General features: G+C 46.6%; 1 protein-coding gene across 1 annotated transcript in view; it reads right to left on the bottom strand.

Annotated features, from left to right (window-relative positions):
• HTRA4 (HtrA serine peptidase 4) overlaps positions 1–21,284 on the bottom strand; it is a 559,742-nt gene extending 538,458 nt beyond the window's left edge. The window contains exon 1 of the mRNA XM_069617917.1: positions 20,362–21,284. Within this exon, the coding sequence (XP_069474018.1) occupies positions 20,362–20,806 (445 nt within the window). The 5' untranslated portion in view covers positions 20,807–21,284. The remainder of the gene's footprint in view (positions 1–20,361) is intronic.
• Between the last annotated feature and the right edge of the window lie 243 nt (positions 21,285–21,527).

Below are 21,527 nucleotides of genomic sequence, written 5' to 3'. Positions count from 1 at the left end.
CTTCAGTCAGAAGAGTCTTCAACATAGAGGCAGAGAGGATGCCGTCTGCGTAAAATGCAGTCTTGAAGGATGCTAAGGTACAATAAGGTATTCCTTGGTGAGTGTCTTGAAAGTTAACCAGGTAGTGGTGGTTTTGCGAGATAGAAGCCTCGGATTGTAATGAGGTGTTGGCACATTTTGTATGTATGTATGTATGTATGCATGTATGGGATTTATAAAGCGAAAGTCTAGCTGAGAAGCAATGGAGAGTGGTACAGGCAAGATGCACCCATGGATAGCAAGTAGGAGTGCACTTTTTCATACAAAGTGTGCTGCACTCGTTTTACCACTCTCCCAAGTCTTGGTAAAGATTTTTCCTCAAGAAATACACCTGCCAAGGTTTTTAGATCAGACCTCAGAGAGCACACATGTGGCATCTCTTCGTACAGCCTCAATCCAATGCACAGCTACCAAGGTTCAACTGTGCCAAGACGAGATGCACAAATAAAGAGAGATTCTTCTCAATGTCTTATCATGCTGTCATTACATCAAACTGTGCGCACGTTGGGAGTGGCTTTGCAAGTGCGGCCTCGCTGAGACTCGCGGCTACAAAAGCTACTTGGGTTTCCTCTGAAATATAGAGCGCATCCATCTTCCTGCAGAGGAATGCCAATTTTCTCATTGAAAAACTATTGGGACCTTGTGCCTTTCCCTTACTGGACGTGGAACAAACTCTCATCAATTTGCTGGCTTGCAGACTTTGTCCTGCTTTCTGAACAGGAAGTTCTATAAGTTGTCGCCTTTGGGCGCATTGGCACGCGTGCATTGGGAGTCCCTTTGCAAGTGCTGTCTCGCGGTCCCGCTGCCGGCTGACGCAGAAGTTCTATAACACGCAGTAAGTGCATCTATTTTATACAAGTGGGAAAAACAAAGTCTGCCTGTACTTATAAACGCATTGACTCAAACACTGAGAAGTATTCTGGTTGGCTGCTGGGTTCTATTGAGACGATGGTGTATAAAAATAAAACACAACAAAATAGGTACAACTTATGTGAAGGGCGTTTGAACCCGGTTGATAACGCAACACAAACTGCAGCGGATAATGTTCAGGGAGAAGATTCTGAGAATATGAGACAAAACTGCAGAGACTGTTAATCCAAAGGGTAATATTATCTATTTTTTTTCGTGGAGTCGACCATTAACTCCACGAATGAGACTCAGCCCAAGGCCCCAAATCCTGTTATAACTAGTGAAATAACAACTGTCAGCAATGATCAAGTAACTGAAGGGCGCTCAATGCTCGGAGATATTGACAATAATTCCTTACTTGGCCTCTGCTATTCACTGCAACGAAATATAGCATCAGAAGAAGCTAATTTACCGATGATTGTGGAGCCAGTGGTGGATCTTGGGAGAAGTCATGAAGAGGTGGCAATGGCGCCCCCCAAAGATCCCAATCGTCTCTCCAGCTTCACCAAACGAACTTGACCACTACGCTTCTGACGACGTGGTAAATGAAACCAACGACATCTCCAATGCAAATGCAGAAATTCATTCCTTCATGGTAACTATTCAGTTTGCCGTGAAGATTCTATTAAAGTTATGCAGCAGAATACACAACAATATAAAACCTCAGGTGTCATCTGCAGTACCCATAATAGAAACGGTTGAAGATCAGCGCATCAGGGAAATGTGACAAACTTAAATAACGAAACAGTTCCCATTAGGTCTAAAGTGGAGGCAAAGGAGATGTCCGGTGAAATTAATAATCAAACAACCACTCCCGACTCACCAGAATTCTACCTGTCCAGGAATCAAATAGGACTGACTCTTCGTGCTCGGGATATTCAGCAGAGGCTTAAGACTACAGTAGAAGTCAAAGAAACGCCTGATAGAGCCAAACCCTAAAAGGAATCGAGAAAACGATCCAAGGAACGGCTTTCTAGCTGGTTGGTTAAAGATGATAAAAACACTACTTTTCTGACACCTGACCACAACTCGGACAATTCAGTCCTGCAAATTAGCAACTTGGAAGAAAATAGGGCTAAGGGTTTGGAGTTTAGCTCAACCCCCGAATGTGGAAAATCACATACAACTACAACAACGTCCGCTAAATCAGTGAACGGATTAAACACTAAGGGCCCAGCAATAAAGGAAACAAACTCAGTTTGTAAAATCTACACCAGAAATGAAGGAACAAATGGATCAACAGATCATTAGTTCTAGCAATATTCAAGGATATCCTCCAATTAAGTATTCTGGTGACTGAAGATTTTGAATTCGTTGAGCCCCTTGAAAGTATTACCCCAATGTTACACAGATAAACTGTAAGAGTGCAGGTACTGTGTCACTGATAAGAAGCTACCATACTTTGCTTTTGAATCATGGCGTGCAATTGGATGTAGAATTAGACAAAGAGGACCCTGAGTTGCCACTGAACGAGCAGAGCAATGAAAGTGTCTGGCAAACTGCACCACTTAACAACGTGCAGCAAAGTAAAGAAGCAGTCAATATTGTGGACATTAAACGGATGGTAAAATGTTTGGCTGAATGACTGCCTGTTGCTTGTTTGGACTCCCACTGATCTATATACCTGGTATATTAGGATTAAAAAATCTTCCAGCCCCAGGCCCTGGACATTTTTCTTTAATGTCCGACCCCTGATTACCCCTGTTTAGCGCTTCCTCCCTCCCCGCACCGTCTTCCTGGTTAGCATTCCCTCCCACCTCCCAAGCCTGCCCCCCCTGCCCCGATTGGTCCTGTGCTGGTGCTACCAGGTCTAGCGACCCATGCCTCGCCGCCAGCTCCACTTTATATCTGGAAGCCGGGCAAGCGTAGGTAAGGATTCAAAAATCTTCTAGGCCCAGGCCCTGGCCATTTTGCTTTAATATCCGACCCCTGATTACTCCTGTTTAGCGCTTCCTCCCTCCCCGCGCCCTCTTCCTGGTCAGCGTTCCCTCCCACCTCTCAAGCCCGCCCCCCCTGCCCTGATTGGTCCCGTGTCGGTGCTACCAGGTCTAGCGACCCGTGCCTCGCCACCAGCTCCACTTTCTATCTGGAAGCCAGGCAAGCGTAGGTAAGGATTAAAAAATCTTCCAGGCCCAGGCCCTGGCCTTTTTGCTTTAATATCCGACGACTGATTACTCCTGTTTAGCGCTTCCTCCCTCCCCGCACCCTCTTCCTGTTCAGCGTTCCCTCCTGCCTCTCAAGCCCGCCCCCCCCTGCCCTGATTGGTCCCGTGTTGGTGCTACCAGGTCTAGCGACCCGTGCCTCGCCACCAGCTCCACTTTCTATCTGGAAGCCAGGCAAGCGTAGGTAAGGATTAAAAAATCTTACAGGCCCATGTAGTGGCCATTTTGCTTTACTATCTGACCCCTGATTACCCCTGTTTAGCGCTTCCTCCCTCCGCACACCCTCTTCCTGGTCAGCGTTCTCTCCCGCCTCCCAAGCCCACCCCCCTTTCCCTGTTTGGTCCCGCACCATCTTCCTGGCCAGCATTCCCTCCCACCTCCCAAGCCCGCCTCCCTTTCCCTGATCGGTCCTGTGTTGCTGCTTCCTAGGCCATTACTCCCCTTCCCAGGGCAGCCCCATACCCGTGCAGCCCTGCGACGAAGTGCCCAAGACAAAGAGTGGCTCCCACAGAGGCGGCTCCAGATCGTATCTGCAGGTATCCGCAGATGAAGCAACAAGCCAGCACCCACCGATAAGTAAGTGTGGCAAGGGCGCGGACTGAAGCAACTACTTCACGCCATACTACCCTACCACTCAACCCTTCAAGCCCAACTGTTGTAAACTCTTGCATCTAAACTGTAGTCCAAACATCTTTGAGTGCACCTAATGTGTTCCATTGAGTTGAATCTCACTTCTAGATAGTCTGCACAAACCTCACAAATTTAGAAAGTGTGCCTAATAGCATAACTGTGGTTTAGCTCTATTTAGAAAGTGTGCCTAATAGCATAACTGTGGTTCAGTTGCATTTAGAAAGTGTGCCCAACTAGCCCCTCTATACCAAAGCTGACTTTAGAAAGTGTGCCTAATAGCCAAACTGTGATTTAGCTCCATTTAGAAAATGTGCCCAACTAGCCCCTCTATACCAAAGCGGACTTTAGAAAGTGTGCCTAATAGCATAACTGTGATTTAGCTCCATTTAGAAAGTGTGCCTAATATCATAACTGTGATTTAGCTCCATTTAGAAAGTGTGCCTAATAACATAACTGTGGTTTAGCTGAATATAGAAAGTATTCCCAACTAGCCCCTCTATACCAAACCTGATTTTAGAAAGTGTGCAAAACTAGCCCCTCTATACCAAACCTGATTTTAGAAAGCGTGCCCAACTAGCCTCTCTATACCAAAGCTGTCTTTAGAAAGTGTGCCTAATAGCATAACTGTGGTTTAGTTGCATTTAGAAAGTGTGCCTAATAGCATAACTGTGATTTAGCTCCATTTAGAAAGTGTTCCTAATAGAATAACTGTGGTTTAGCTGAATATAGAAAGTGTGCCCAACTAGCCCCTCTATTCCAAATCTGAGTTTAGAAAGTGTGCCCAACTAGCCCCTCTATACCAAACCTGATTTTAGAAAATGTGCCCAACTAGCCTCTCTATACCAAAGCTGTCTTTAGAAAGTGTGCCTAATAGCACTACTGTGGTTTAGTTGCATTTAGAAAGTGTGCCTAATAGCATAACTGTGGTTTAGGTCCATTTAGAAAGTGTGCCTAATAGCATAATTGTGGTCTAGTAGCATTTAAAAAGTGTGCCTAATAGCATAACTGTGGTTTAGTTGCATTTAGAAAATGTGCCTAATAGCATAACTGTGATTTAGCTCCATTTAGAAAGTGTGCCCAACTAGCCCCTCTATACCAAACCTGATTTTAGAAAGTGTGCCCAACTAGCCTCTCTATACCAAAGCTGTCTTTAGAAAGTGTGCCTAATAGCACTACTGTGGTTTAGTTGCATTTAGAAAGTTTGCCTAATAGCATAACTGTGGTCTAGTAGCATTTAAAAAGTGTGCCTAATAGCATAACTGTGGTTTAGTTGCATTTAGAAAATGTGCCTAATAGCATAACTGTGATTTAGCTCCATTTAGAAAGTGTTCCTAATAGAATAACTGTGGTTTAGCTGAATATAGAAAGTGTGCCCAACTAGCCCCTCTATTCCAAATCTGAGTTTAGAAAGTGTGCCCAACTAGCCCCTCTATACCAAACCTGATTTTAGAAAATGTGCCCAACTAGCCTCTCTATACCAAAGCTGTCTTTAGAAAGTGTGCCTAATAGCACTACTGTGGTTTAGTTGCATTTAGAAAGTGTGCCTAATAGCATAACTGTGGTTTAGGTCCATTTAGAAAGTGTGCCTAATAGCATAATTGTGGTCTAGTAGCATTTAAAAAGTGTGCCTAATAGCATAACTGTGGTTTAGTTGCATTTAGAAAATGTGCCTAATAGCATAACTGTGATTTAGCTCCATTTAGAAAGTGTGCCCAACTAGCCCCTCTATACCAAACCTGATTTTAGAAAGTGTGCCCAACTAGCCTCTCTATACCAAAGCTGTCTTTAGAAAGTGTGCCTAATAGCACTACTGTGGTTTAGTTGCATTTAGAAAGTTTGCCTAATAGCATAACTGTGGTCTAGTAGCATTTAAAAAGTGTGCCTAATAGCATAACTGTGGTTTAGTTGCATTTAGAAAATGTGCCTAATAGCATAACTGTGATTTAGCTCCATTTAGAAAGTGTGCCCAACTAGCCCCTCTAAACCAAACCTGATTTTAGAAAGTGTGCCCAACTAGCCCCTCTATACCAAAGCTGTCTTTAGAAAGTGTGCCTAATAGCACTACTGTGGTTTAGTTGCATTTAGAAAGTGTGCCTAATAGCATAACTGTGGTCTAGTTGCATTTAGAAAGTGTGCCTAATAGCATAACTGTGGGTACGTTGCATTTAGAAAGTGTGCCTAATAGCATAACTGTGGTTTAGTTGCATTTAGAAAATGTGCCTAATAGCATAACTGTGATTTAGCTCCATTTAGAAATGTGCCATAGCATAACTGTGGTCCAGTTGCATTTAGAAAGTGTGCCCAACTAGCCCCTCTATACCAAAGCTGACTTTAGAAAGTGTGCCTAATAGCTTAGCTGTGATTTAGCTCAATTTAGAAAGTGTGCCTAATAGCATAACTGTGGTTTAGCTGAATATAGAAAGTGTGCCCAACTAGCCCCTCTATACCAAACCTGATTTTAGAAAGCATGCCCAATAGCCTCTCTATACCAAAGCTGTCTTTAGAAAGCATGCCTAATAGCATAACTGTGGTTTAGTTGCATTTAGAAAGTGTGCCAAATAGCATAACTGTGGTTTAGTTGCATTTAGAAAGTGTGCCAAATAGCATAACTGTGGTTTAGTTTAATATAGAAAGTGTGCCCAGCTAGCGTCTCTATACCAAACCCGAATTTAGAAAGGGTGCACAATAGCATAACTGTTGTTTAGTTGAATATAGAAAGTGTGCCAAATAGCGTAACTTTGAAAACTGTGAATAATCTCTGCAGTACACCCTGCAGTACAGTTGAAGTTAGAGGGTGTGAATAACCTCATCCTGTGGTATAGCTAAACTCAGAAAGTGTGATTAATATAATCCTGTGATATTGTTGAATTTAGAAACTGTGAATAATCTTACCCCATGGTACAGTGATTTTAGAAACTGTGAATAATCTAATGTGGCATAGGTAAACTTAGAAATTGTAAATAACATCATCCTTGGTATAACTGAACTCAAAAAGTGGGGATAATCTCACCCTGCGGCATAGTGGAATTAAGAAGATGTGAATAATCATCCTGTGGTATAGTTGAACTTAGAATGTGTCCCTAACTGTGGTATAATTGAACCTAGAAAGTGTGAATAATATCATCCTCTGGTATAGTTGAACGTGGAAAGTGTGAACAAAGCATCCAACTATAGCTTAGTTCAAACTTAGACACAACATGAGACCACCCAGCCCACCATGGTCCATCGGAAGAGTCACACTCAAGCCCGCCTCGCTTCCACCCCTACCTCCCTTCCCCTGCCCTACCTCCCTTCTCCTGCCCTATTTCCCTTCCACCCCCTCCCCAAACCATCCCGCCCTCCACCTCACTGTCATTCCACTCCCAATCCAACCCCCAAGACAGGAAACCAACCCATCCCAAACCAGCCAACCCACCACCACATTCTCAGCCCACTCGCTGTCCACCACGCCCCAACCCAACCCCTATCCAAACACCAAGCCAGAGGAGCCCGATGGCGAGCCAACCATCCTAAGACATCTGCTCCTCCCATCCCCTCCACCCACCTGCCCACTATCATCATGCCCACTCCCCCAGCCCCTCCAACCAACAGCCAGCCCGGCCTCCCAGGCACACCCAGCCCCGCCACCACCCCTTTGCCCTTCCTCTCATCAACTCCCCTAAACCTCCTCCCCCGACCCCACTCCTTCCCCTCTCTAAAAACTGCACTTCTCACCCTGGCAAGAACAGTAGCCACATCCCTTTCACCCTCCGACCCCCCCTACCCTCTCTCACACTCCAACTGCAACAAAAACCCTGAAAAGAAAACATACCTGTCTCCCTCAATCTCTCACTACTCCTCACACCTCATGTCTCGACCCACCACCTCAATCTCCCATTCCCGATCACCCTTCCCCTTCATTACCCTCTCCCTTGACTTCTCACCAAACACAACTAGAAGTCCTAACCCCCTACACCCCACCTTCGAATCATTTGACCCAATTCCAGCCAAGCTCACACACCCGCCCAACCCCACTGCCCCCATAACCACCACCTCGACTGCCGCCTACTCTTCCCATCCACCATCAACGATCCCCCTCTCTCAACCCCCAGTTTCCACCCCCAACCCTCTAAACCTCCGCCCACCCCCCCGACATCCCTCCGACCCACTCCCCCACCACTCCTAACCTCCACCTCCGCAACCTCCACAGCATTCTCCTATACCGATATAAGATGCATCCTTTTTAATGCACGATCTGTAGCTAGAAACAGACAGAGCATCTTTGACCAACCCACCTCAGACAAATCAGACGACCTAGTCTTTATCACAGAAACCTGGTTCTCTGACAACTTTGGCCCTATCGCCAATGAAGCCTTCCCCCCAGACTACTCCCTCATCCCACTTAACCGACCCTCTAGAGGAGGAGGAGTAGCAATCGCCTTCAAGTCACACTTCTCTGCCTCAATCACTGACAACCAGCCAAACTATCCCTCCCCCCCAACGCTCTCCCACAGCTTCCTAATCATCTACAGACCTCCTGGCTATGACAGGCAATTCTCAAACAACCTCTGCGATTGAATAGCCACCATCCAATTAAACCATCCCACCCTCACTCTACTAGGAGATTTCAATATCTGGCTCGACATCCCGACCAACCCTATGACCCGCTCTCTGGTCGACTGCCTAGACGCGATTAACCTGCGTACCCACATAAACGGGCCAACTCACTGCAAAGGACACACCCTTGATGCCATCTTCAGCTCCCACGACCAGATACATCTAAACCCCCCCATCCCTATCATCTGGTCCGACCATTTCATTGTCCCTTTCAGCCTTCGCTCACCCGCCCCCCTCCCCGTACCCGAACCAGAAGCTCCAAATCTACGCAAATGCTGGAAGAAACTAAACATTCTTCCGGACCTAGCACACACGCTCTTTCAGTCTCCCCCCCTGACTCCCACACGCAATGTACCCTTAATCCCGATGCCTTTCACACATGGCTCAATACCTCATTAATCCCACTCACGCCCACCTGCCAATCATCCACTCGCCATGGCCCTTTTCCAGGATGGTTTACACCTGAACTCAAGACTGCAAAACAACTATACAAATCCCTTGAACGCAAATGGCAGAAAGATAAAACCACCCTGAGCAGATCCACCTTAGCCCGGCACCATCGCCACTATAAAGCCGAAATCAGGAAAGCAAAAAAAGCCCATTACAACTCTCGAATCCTCAACAGTGGAAACCCCAGCAAAGAACTCCACAAAATCATCTCTGAATTCACCAAACCATCATGTACCACCACCCAAACAACCCCTTCTCAATCAATCTGAGACTCACTCTCTCGCCACTTCTACACCACTGCTCTTGAAAGAACAAACTCCCTAAACAACAAACTGGCCCTCCTGCACCCACCGCACAATCGACCCACCCCACCCGCCAATCCTCCACCTGCAACTCAAACCCAACCGACTTTCAACTCGTTCACACCAATATCAACTGACCAATTTACCAAACTTCTCTTCGCCCTGAAACCATCCAGCTACCCGCTAGACCCCTGCCCAGCCTCAACCCTCAAAGAAATATTTGCATCTACCTGCGCAGGAGAATACGTGAGAACCATAATAAACAAGTCCCTCACCTTGGGAACTTTTCCTGATGCGTTCAAAACTGCTCATGTCAAACCCCTCCTAAAAAAAATGGGCCTCGACCCTCTCGACCCCAAAAACTATCGCCCCATCTCAAACACAAAGTTCCTTGCTAAACTCATCGGCCGAACCGTGTACTCCCAACTAAACACCTTTGTCAAAGCCAACAATCTCCTAGACCCCGCTCAATCAGGTTTCAGACCTCGACACAGAACCAAAACCACCCTGACCTCAATCTGCGATGACCTTAAAAACACTGCAGACTCTGCGGGATGCGCTGCACTAATTCTTCTTGACCTATCCACCACCTTTGACACAATCAACCACTCCATCCTCCTAGACCAACACCACTCCCTAGGAATCCGTGGAAACTCTCTCAAGTGGATAGCATCCTTCCTTAACAATAGGAAACAAATAACCCTCCTCGCCTCCTTTACTTCCGCCGACCGACCAGTCAACACCGGAGTTCCACAAGGAGCGTGCCTATCAGCCCTCCTGTTCAACCTCTACATGTCCACCCTTCCAATAATAATCTGCGCGCACAATATCCTGTGCTACAATTATGCCGATGACACCCAACTAATCATAAAACTCTTTAACACAAAACCCAGCTGCCAACCCCGACCTCGCTGCCTGCTTCCTTGACATTGACTACTGGATAACCACAAACCATCTCCTTTTAAACCCATCCAAAACCGAAATCATGGTGTGTGGCAACACCAAACTTCTTCCACTACCTCTACCCTGGCCACCTGTCATGGGCAACTGCCCGACAACCTCAACCTCAGTAAAAAACCTTGTATGCACTCTCGACTCTGACCTAACCCTCTCGCACCAAGTCAACAACGTCTCTAAGTCCTGCCACTACCACCTCAAAATTCTTAAGTGCATTTTTCCATACCTCTCCTTTCCTAACAGACTCACTGCAGTCCAATCAACTGTAATGTCAAGACTAGAATATGCCAACTCCCTCTATTTCGGAGTCCATGCGCACCACCTGACTAAACTACAAAGAGCACCAAATGCAGCAGCCAAACTGCTACTAGCTCTTGGCCCAAGGGATCACACCTCCCCAGCTCTCAAAACTCTGCACTGGCTCCCGGTTGGCAGAAGGGTGATCTTCAAAACCTTATGCATCTCGCACCGAGCAATGCACAAAACCGGACCTCAATATCTACAGGTCAAACTTAGACCCTACCATCCACCACGCACTCTAAGATCAAGCTCTGCCCGCCTCCTAGTGATACATAAAACAGCTCAGTTAGGCTAGGTGGATCATCATTCTCAGCCCTGGCCCCCACTCTATGGAACTCACTTCCACCCCACATCCGACTCACTGAAGACCTCATGTGTTTCCACAAATTACTGAAAACGTGGCTTTTCCCCTAAAAATCGACTCTTAACGCAAACAGTTTAAGCAGCAATAATAACAGTAACGCAAGGTTGCTGAATCAAAAAAACATTGAGACCCGATCGTGAAAAACAGAAAACTAAAATTGCCAGTGTAAATAAAAACGGATAAACTAAACAGAATGGAATGAAGTGGATGAAAGAAATGAAATGGATGAAACGAATATAACAGATGCAATGGGTGAAACAGATGCAGTGGATGCAGTGGATGACATGAATGAAGCGGATGCATTGGATGCAGTGGGTGTAATGGATGAAGCAGATGGAAGGGATGAAGTTGGATGGAACGAATGGAGGGGATGGAACGGATGGAGCAGATGGAAAGGATAGAGTGGATGAAACAAATAGAGTAGATGGAACGGACGAAGTGGATGGAATGGATGAAGTGGATGGAACGGATGAAACGGATGAAACGGATGAAGCGAATGAAACGGATGTGGCGAATGAAACGGGTGAAGCGAATGAAGTGGATGGAACGGACGAAGTGGATGGAACGGACAAAGTGGATGGAACAGACAAAGTGGATGGAAGGGATGAAGTGGATGAAAGGGATGAAGTGGATGGAAGTGGATGGAAGGGATGGAAAGAGATGGAGGGGATGCAACGGATGGATGAACTGGATGGAACGGACGAAGCGGATGGAATGAACAAATTAAATGAATAAGAACGGATGCAATGGATATAACAGATACAGTACACAGCACAGTTAGAGTCGATGAAACAAATGAGGCGGAGGGAACAGGTGGAGTGGATCGATCGGATGGAATAGATGGAACAGATGCAATGGGTGGAACAGGTAGAGTGGATGCAACAGGTAGAGTGGACGGAACAGAAGGAGTGGACGGAACAGAAGGAGTGGACGGAACAGAAGGGGTGGACGGAACAGAAGGAGTGGACGGAACAGACGGGGTGGATGGAACAGAAGGGGCGGACGGAACAGAAGGGGCGAATGGAACTGAAGGAGCGGATGGAACTGAAAGAGTGGATGGAACAGAAGGGATGGATGGAACAGAAGGAGTGGATGAAACAGAAGGGGTGGATGAAACAGAAGGGGTGGATGGAACAGAACGAGTTGAATGAAAGGTTGGAATGGATAGAACGGATAGAGCAGATGGGCGGAATGGAGTGGATGGAACAGATGTAGTAGATGGATCAGGTGAAGTGGATTGGACAGATGGACTGGATGGAACGGATAGAACAGATGGAATAAATAGAGTGGATGAACCAAATGGAGTGGATGGAAAGGATGGAGTGGATGGAACGGATGGAGTGGATGGATGGAGTGGATGGAGTGGATGGAGTGGATGGAATGGACGAGTGGACAGAATGGACGAGTGGACGGAACAGATGGAATGGACGGAACAGATGGAGTGGACGGAACAGATGTAGGGGTTGGATTGGATGGAGTGGTTGGATCGGATGGAGTGAATGGATCGGATGGAGTGATGGATCGGATAGGATGGGTTGAATGGATGGAATGGATGGAGTGGATGGAACGGATTGAACGGATGGAACGGATGGAATACATGGAACGGAAGGAAGGGATGGAGTGAATGGAATGGACGGAGTGGATGGAACGGCCTTACTGAAGAAAACCACCATATCACACTACCACGCTTACTCTCTCCTATGCACCACCACTCAACTAGAACACAGCGATACTATGACACATTCGGCAAATCTGTTCTCATACTAATACCTGCCTCTTACTCCTCAACATCCTAATTAAACACAGCTAGCTGAGCACACACCACTAGCGTAAGCGTCTCCTCAGGTCTAATGCAGCCAGAAATCAGTCTGGGTGTCAACCCTCCAGAATGAACACATATTCATGACCTCCCAAACACCTCACCTACCGCTAAGAAGCAGCTATCATGCAAGTGTCTCACCAGCTGCACACATATCCGGGGCACCCACGCACCTTATGACACTTCTCTCTCTACTGACTTGAACTACGGTTCCCGAGGGCGTTCAACCTACCAGTGCTTTGAGATCATACCAATGATACATAAGGCGCTATATAAATGCAAAATAACAATACATAACATGTCCTGGAATACACGTGATTGTGGTCACTTGATGGGCCTTAGCGATTCACTAGCACTACTAGTCCAAAACCACATATTCTTGTTGCAGTAAACATGGCTGAGGTAAAAACTCTGATGGTTATGTTATTTTTTTATCTGTTGCAAAAAAGGATACCAAGGATAGACCCTGTGGTGCCCTGCTAACAGGAATAAAACACACTCTCAAGGCTCGAATGTTAGATCTGATGTGCTGTCAAGAATTTATATTAGCGATTGAGGTAAATGGCATAACCCCAGATCCTGCTTCTCGGTGCTGATTGTTAACATCTATAACCCTCCTGGGGCAGGCTCTAGAGAGATTATCCAAGACGCTCTGCAAGAATTGCTGGTAAACTGTGCAAGTGGTGAAAGTAATGACATAATCATTCTGGGTGGAGATTTGAATTGTCGTTGTGTGTGTGTATGGGTGAGTACCCAAGGCACAAAGATCTTAGCAGCCAGAGCACCATGATCCCGTCTAAATCAAATCATGAGGGTAAAATCTGGTCAAGCTTTATGGATGAATGGGACCCAAACAAATGCTGGATGGGCGGACGAATGGTGACCGCTGCGGTAATTATACCACACATTATTTCGGTAAGAAAAGAATTACGCTACACAATGTGTTTTCTAACAACATACTGCTCGACACTGTACAAGGCCTGAATGTGGAGTATAAGGATTTCAGCGACCATGCTGCTTTTACTCTGTCTTGCCGATGTGATAGACTGGGTAATGGTGCAAATAAGGTCAGAGGCATTGATGTTACCCATGCAGGAAACTGCATCAAATGGTGCTGAAAATATCGAGAGGGCCAACAGTTACATGGCGAGTAAAGCATCTCAACTATTTTTTCTCTTTCGTTCTGTGCTTTTTGCTTTAGATGTTTTTATTGATACATTTTGTACCATGTTCCTTTTATGCTTCTGTAAAAAGTCGAAAATGTTGACTAATATGCACAATAAAAAAAATGTATAAAGTAAAGCATCTCAACTATTGCTCGACTTCCAACTGCTGAGTTGTGATGAAATCGAGGAATGGTTTCTACAATTCACCAGTAAGTGCGCATTTCATAAAACTGCACAAATCCTCAGAGACAGAGAGGATAAGGTGAATATGCTATATGATAGATCCCTAAAAGATCAATAAAGAGGAATGCGCAGGGAAATCCGTAAAGTCAGATCTGACCGGAGAAATTCTGTTACACTTGTGGCCCGGATAATAATCCATAAAACACACATATAGAAACTGGGGTTGCTGGCGCAAGGCCTGCGGTAATGGTGCAGCATGGCAGCGAACGGTCGGACTGCTCCATTCCAGAAACAGAAGAAATATCCGGAACCTATTAGTTTAGGCCAAAGGTATTAAGAATAATAAGATCTTAAACCTCATTAGTGAGTCGCTTTGGAGCGACCACTTAGCTAAATATTCGGGAGATGAAAGCCCAGAGAAATGGCGGGTAGATAATAATGATACTAGAATGTACAGATCACTGCGCTGATCATGGATGATTTAGTAGCTGATCCTGCAGCCGGCGAGAGGGTCTTAGGAGACAGTGTTCAGAAGTCTCCGCGAGTTTACAGCGGGTTTGGTTAAGAGCCAGGGTCACCTAGGCGCTCGATCACTGATAATAAAGTTACTAGCTTTAGCTTCAGTTTTGACGGAATGAATGATAAAGTCTTGTCACTTGTTTGTTTGTAAGCGGAACAGTGATTTATTTATACACCTGAAGCCAACACATGTTTTGACCCAGGCTATTGTGATGATACAAGATGTGTGATTGATAATTGGTTGTAAGAACCACACCCATTAAGTGAAACCCTAATGAACATTCCAGTGTTCAACGTGCTTCATTCGGTAATGTTTGTGACATGTGGACGTGCATATTTGATATTATGACAGTCGTTATTTTATGCATGTTAATTGCATGTTGATAGTATTCCAATGAGTGACATAGGGCCTCATTACAAGTGTGCTGGTCCACTATCAACGGTGCTGATAAGCCTACCGGTACTGTTGTTACCGGACCGGCACACGAGTCTGCCTGTTGGAGTTGCTGTGCCTGGCAGATCTGACCATGCCGGGCAGAGCGGCCATGGTAGGCAGACTATCACGAAAACACCTGCACCATTATTAATGGTGCCGGTGCTTCTGTGTGTCCCACTCCATAGAGTCCTGTGGGACTCTATGGGAATGGGGAACAACATTTTACCAGCGCCTCACTTACCGGACCGCTGGGGTTGTAATACCCCGGTGTTTCCGGCAGGCCAAGTGCTGGTAAAATGTACAAGTCCGGTGGCAACCTGTTTGACCGGCATGGCTACCACTGGACTTGTAATGAGGCCCATAGTGTGCAAATGGTTTACAATTGTGTGGTTTCGATTATCATGACATGGTTGAAAGCACAGATGCATAGCAAGATCAGTATATTTCCAATTTGTAAGTATGTGGCACCAGGGAAGAAAAAAGAGAGAAAGTATCGTATTAGTTGGGGTGGGTTAGGGAACCTGGCCATGTATTGGCTTTTCGAAAGGTAGTGCATGATATACTGGGTGCTTACTGTGTGCAGTTGAAGCATCTGGGTTCTGGATAAAGCATCATGTATGCAGAGATGACGCAGGAGGCATGTAGTTATAAAATGAAAGTTGCTTTATTATGTTACAGGGCTGGTTGGGTGAAGGGAGGCAGGAGCTATGTAACAAGCATCCTCTCAAGTCAGATCTCCCATCCTGAAACCCAACTGACAGTCCTGGAACCTTGATGCCCTATGAGGTCTAACTATAATAGCGGAAGTATTGTGGAAGTACTCAAAAGTGAATCACCTGATTAAAAATACGAGCAAAAACACAGTTAATTCTCTTTAATAGAGAGCGATTAAGGGGGCAGAAACTGATTATTGAGGGGGAAACCATGGAATATATCACTAGTATAGCGATCTGGCAGTGGAACTTAAAACCCACAGGGGTTACCAGGAATGCATTGGACTCCGAATCAGGAAGCCGGCACAGCTGACCTCACTTATGATTGCAAGGTGTTCATTTGCCAATGTTTAAGCCCTGCGGTCCTACATGGACTTGAGAGCATAACCATTGTTCATTTTGCATGGTTACAGAAGATTGAGGGATGCTTTTGGAAGAAAATGGTGGGTCTTCCAATGTGCGTCGCTATGGCAATAATACACCTTGAATCAGGACTTAACTCAAAAGTGCCTTAGTATATATCAAAGCCATGGCTAATCCCGAGTGTCAGCTATTACAATCTTTGGGCAAAGAATCAGAAAAAGAGGGTCAAGGCGAAATACGAGGAGGCAATTACAAGGCCATTCATTAACATCGATTGGACCCCTGACTGGAATGTACCGTACTATGGGCCTGATTCATGGAACGTTTTCCTATGGGATTGCGCCATGTATAAAACACTTCCATGAATCAGGCCCAAAGTTTCCAAAGTTGCCTTTGAGTGGAGAATAGATCAATGGGACTGGTGTCGTAACTATACGCATTTGGCTTCTTTAAAAAGTTATGCATTTGTCACCGAAATGTTACACACCCATAAGAAAGCGCAACCTTATCTTACACTTTGTCCCTCTAAGAAGTTCCGAAGATTCATCCTGCTCTTGCACATGAATCGCCCACCAACATTGGCCATCTTGGGACCGGTATTAAATATCCACCCGGCTGCCATATCTGCACGATCCCTTATGAAATGGAGTCATCTAAGCACGTCATGACTGAACCCTGCAATATGGGTACAATCTACACACAACATGTTGTCAATCAAGTGCATGACTTATAGCCATCAGAGGTTCTGACTTCTGGAGGCGTCGCCTGAATACGTGAAGGACCTCACTCCATTGGGCACTATACAGGGTCCGGGTGGAGATGTGGCAACACAAGCAAAGTCGGGGCTGAAACAAACCTCCCAAAAATATAATGACTGGAACAAGAGAGCTCTCACCTCTGTGTAGATCAGGAACATGCTTAGTTTATAGAGGGATTCAGATTGATAGATAATATGTATTGATGATATTTGGTATATTCTAATGCACGTACTGCTGAAGATTTTATAGTAAGAATTTATATTTTACAATTTTATTGAATATTTGTGATAGATATTGTAACATGAATAAATGTTATCTTTAATGTGTGAATGTTTCATGTATTGTTAAATTTGTTATTTTTCAAGTTTATCAACTGAAACACATTAATAATACAATTAAAATAAAATGAACCTACTTATGGTGCCCCCTAATCCCCTATTTCCCACCCCTAAAAACCGATACCGACCGTTTCCCCACAAAATGTAACCCATTACCTGACCCTAAATACATTCACTATAACGGTTTTCAAGATAAAAGATTCGATATATGGGCATTCAATATAAAGGATTCGATATAAACACTGTATTCCGATAGGCTGGCTATGGAGAGCACCCATTCCCTTATTGATACCGCTGCGGTGAGGGGAGATTCAGAGCCTTGCATTATTCGGCTTTCACATGAAATAAATGATGCCGGGAAGCTCTGGTTTGGGTTAGCCATGGAGTCACTACTGGACCCCTACCCATGTCACATGGAAGGCGGGTTTTGGGGGTTCAGTTATAGTGTCTCTTGGAAGAACACTCTGCTGGGTATCGATGGTAAGCATGGGAAGGTCCCTTCGTGGTGTCACAGGGTCTTTTCTGAGTTGGGCAAAGGTGCTGAATTGAAACAGGGGGGAGGGGGCTCTGTGTGCAGGTAGTTTTAAGAGAATTTAGTTGCCAGGAACAGACCAATTTGGGGCCACTCCCCAACCAAAGAAATTAGGTGATCCAAGAATGTCTGGATGCGCTCCGCCCCCTCCATCACAATCACTACCAATTGCCTGATATGCTGCACTGGCCTCGGTTATGATATGATAGGTTCTTTCAGGGGAGTTGCTAGGTCTGGAAAAGACCCGGGGCTACACTGATGTCGGAACTGTTGGGACTGGGGGCTAGCTAATCTTTTGGCTGTAGCTCCTGAGATTCTATCCGGGGCTAGAGCCAAAAGATTAGGGGCTATAGCCCCCTTAGCCCCCCCCTAGCAACGCCCCTGGGTTCTTTATAACGCGCTATATACCCAGCGGTTTCTAAGTGCGGAGCTGGGGATCGAACATGTGTTACTCCGTGTCGTCTTGCTTCCAAGGCAAGCACGTTGTCGCTGAGCTATCCTCCCGAGACACAGATAAGCATGGGATGTTGCTTAATCTGCGCTGGAATCAGAATAATAAATAAGGCCCATTGCAAGGGCGACATGAGCAGGCCGCACGCAATGCGATGCGTGTCTTGAGTCATGGCTATAGGATACCTTTTAACAAGAACCACCAAGAGGGGGTTATACGGGCTGCGGCACAGACACAGGGCACAGATCAATTAGGCATATGGAAAGGTACCCATATCCCAACAGAGACACAGGGCTCAGATCAGCAGCCTCGCTGCAGGCACAAGCACTCAAGCATGGATGCAGGAGACAAAATGGAAGCAACGAAAAAGGTACTCATGGCGTCGCCTAGACAGAGGTTACTGATTAGAAGTTACCCATATCCAAACATAGGCTAAGATCAAGAGAGGACCCTCGTTTTAAAGTGGTATTGACTTAAGGGAGCAAATTGCTTTTTGTGCAATATATCAGTTGTCATTATAATTATGTATGAAATAATATTATAGCCAAGTAAGCCACGAGTAAGGGTCTTTTTAAGGGGTACGCTGGGAAGAATCACTGTTAGTGGCTGGCAATTTTGAAATATTCTGGGAACAACAATTTAGACAGCTTAAGCACTACGTGATTAAATGTGTGGCGCAGAGTTCCACTCTGTGGTTAAGTGGTGAAGCCCAGCCTGAAATGTGGGCACTGTACCACATTGTTTTTCAGTTCTTGTTGCATGACAAGGCGCAACGATTTGTGGATGTTTGACGCGTGAACTGAACACATTCCTTGTTTTGTAGATCTGACTTGGTAATTACACAAATCACACGATAAACCAACATGATAATATTTTAAAAAATTAATTCTTACAGAAACTTTTTTTTCACAAGGACAATGAATGTCGGCTGATTTTTTCCATCCTTAATGGAAGTCTACAAGTAACAGAAAACAAATTGCTAGAAGATTAAAAAGCTCATCTGGGATTTACTGCTGTATTTTAAAGGTGTAAGTAACCCAACGGAATTAACTGTGTGACACGGTGATATAACGTAAGACGCGTGTCTGAGACCTGTGACATTTGGCCAGCTGTCTCCTGTCTATGTCCCCTTCCACTCAACCGGCTGACATGGAAAGAAAGAGAAGGCAACAGGCTGAACATTGCCACCAGAATGTAAGAAGGCAAGCCTTTTTGCCAAGGACAGCTACACTTCACAATGAGAAAAGATGACCTGCCCAGTGTCACAGTATCATCCAGTGGCAAGTCCATGTTATGAGCGTCTACACTTTGATTCCACCGTCTCCAACTGGGCTACCAGTCACCTCTCCCAACGAAAACATTACAGTCTTCATTGGGGGGTGACCATTTTTTACCACCTTTATTTGGAAGTACCAAACTCTAGGTGATTTTTGGAGTAGGCACGTTAATTTGTAACACAACATGTTTTAGTTCATTAAGACAGGTTTATCAACCACAGAGAGAGGAAAGGCTGAGTATTCCTCGACAGGATTTATAACTGTGATCTGGCATATGAACCCATATCTCTGCAGCAGGCGCTGAACACGCTGAGCTATGTATCTTCTGAGCCATCTTGACACCCAAACTTAACGAAATGCATTTCAACTTGAGTTAGTGGCCATAAGCAATATATCCCCAAAGAAATGTGCGTACCGTGTGCGCTACAGGTAACGCACAAACGGTATGCACGTATGTTGAGCACAGTGCACTTGATCATATCAGACTTCAGATGTCATGAAGAACCAGTTGGAAGGTTTAGGGCTTCTGCGGCGCAGTATTCAATATCGTGACATGTGCTGTTTATGTTTTACGCAAATTGCGCACTGACTTCTTTTCATCAGGAAGCCAGGTGGTGCCCTTCATAGGGTGGGTTTTTGGGGCACGTGTCCCTTTTTTGTCTGTGGTTGTAGTGTGGCGTGCTTTAGTTATGAATGCTTTTCAACCTGCCTCACCCATCAATTGGGTGAAGACAAATGTTTTGGACATAGGCCCTAACTGTAGTCAGTGCGGGCAACCTGTTTCTGTGAACGGGATAAAGGCTTGCTGGGAGTGTGGGCACATCACGGTCTGCCTAAGGCAATGCACTTGCTGGAAATGTGGAGTTGGTCCACGGCGTGTGCGAGACCCTCCAAATGAGAGTACATTGACAGGCATGGGTACCCATGACAAGCAGGGGGTACCTTATTGCGTCACAGGATGTCACCATGCCGTGGCTGTGGTTGTGAATGGATATGGGGAGGAAGAGGGGAACAGTTGCCATGTGCAGTAGTGGCGCCGGCTGTGCTTCAGCTGCATGCGCAGTTAGTGTGCAGTACTGACAGTGGCGGCAACTTACCCGTGTCACAGGAGCCCTTCTGGATGTGGATGACTGAGGGGCCGAGGGTAAGCTGTGCCCGCCGGTTCTCCGCCTTCAGGTGGCACAGGTTGTGGTAGGTGCGGCCGTCGCTGCCACACACGGGTTCGGTCGAGGTACAGACGCAGGTCCCAGCGGCTCCGCGATGCTTGCGCTTGGGGCCCTCGCACTCCAGGCCCTCTCCACACGGGGGCGCACCGCGGGCGCCACAGGCCTCGCCTAGGCCCGAGGCGCAGACGGGGCAGCAGCCGCAAGAGTCGCGCACCTCGCCGGCCAGGCAGTTCTCCTGAGGCCGGGGGCAGCGGGCCAGCTCGCAGATCCCTGGGCACCCGGGGCTCTGCCTGCGGGTCAGTCGCCGGCCCTGGCAGGCATCGGGGAGCAAGAGGAGGCAGGGGAGCAGGACCTGACACAGCACACGGGGCAACATAGCAGCCAGGGAGCTGGACCCGGGCTCAGGGCGAGCGTAGTGCGGAGAGACGGGGTGAGGTAGTTCTGGGAGCTGGGCTCAGGTTGAGGAAAACTGGGTCCCAGGCACTGGGTGCGGAGTTGGGGCCTTTGCTACTCTCCCCTGATTTCACATGGGGTCCCAGAAGAGAAGAGGCCGTGAGGTGGACGCGGCTTCCAGAAGAGTGAGTTCTCAACCCCCAAAGAGCTGCAGCATCGGGCGCTTTCTGCAGGAGGCAGAGACAGGCGCCAAGTTCCTCTCAGTTGCAGCAACGGGCTGGGATCCTTCGGCTATGACCGAGGCTGCACCTCACGAGCCAAGCACCAGGGCAGGGGGTGGGGAGGTGTGGGGGGAGTGGGTGTGAGTGACACACAACCCCTACGAGTCCCCTCCTTGCAACTAGCCTTAGGGGGCCTTTCCTGCCGCAGCCCCTACTCCGCACCCACCCCTGTGCTGGGAGCGGGCCTCGAGCCATCGAAGTTTCTGATAGGAGTTAGGCGTAAAATCTTAGGCCTGCTGCCAGAAAGTGTCAGGCCAGTCTCGTTCCTCCGCGCACAACAAGCAGAACCTCCCGTTTATTGCATTGCAGCTATGAAATGTACATCCTGATTCATGGAATTATTTGAGATTTGCGCGCCTTTCTGCCCGAAAATCCCTGTTTGAAGTATGGGGATTTTCGGGCAGAAAGGCGCGCTAATCTGCG

This window comes from Ambystoma mexicanum, chromosome 10, assembly GCF_040938575.1.
Source record: "Ambystoma mexicanum isolate Mex_15411 chromosome 10, UKY_AmexF1_1, whole genome shotgun sequence".
NCBI classification, from domain to species: domain Eukaryota; kingdom Metazoa; phylum Chordata; class Amphibia; order Caudata; family Ambystomatidae; genus Ambystoma; species Ambystoma mexicanum.
The sequence above is the reverse complement of the archived record's forward strand: the minus strand, read 5'-3'. Positions and strand labels throughout refer to the sequence as shown.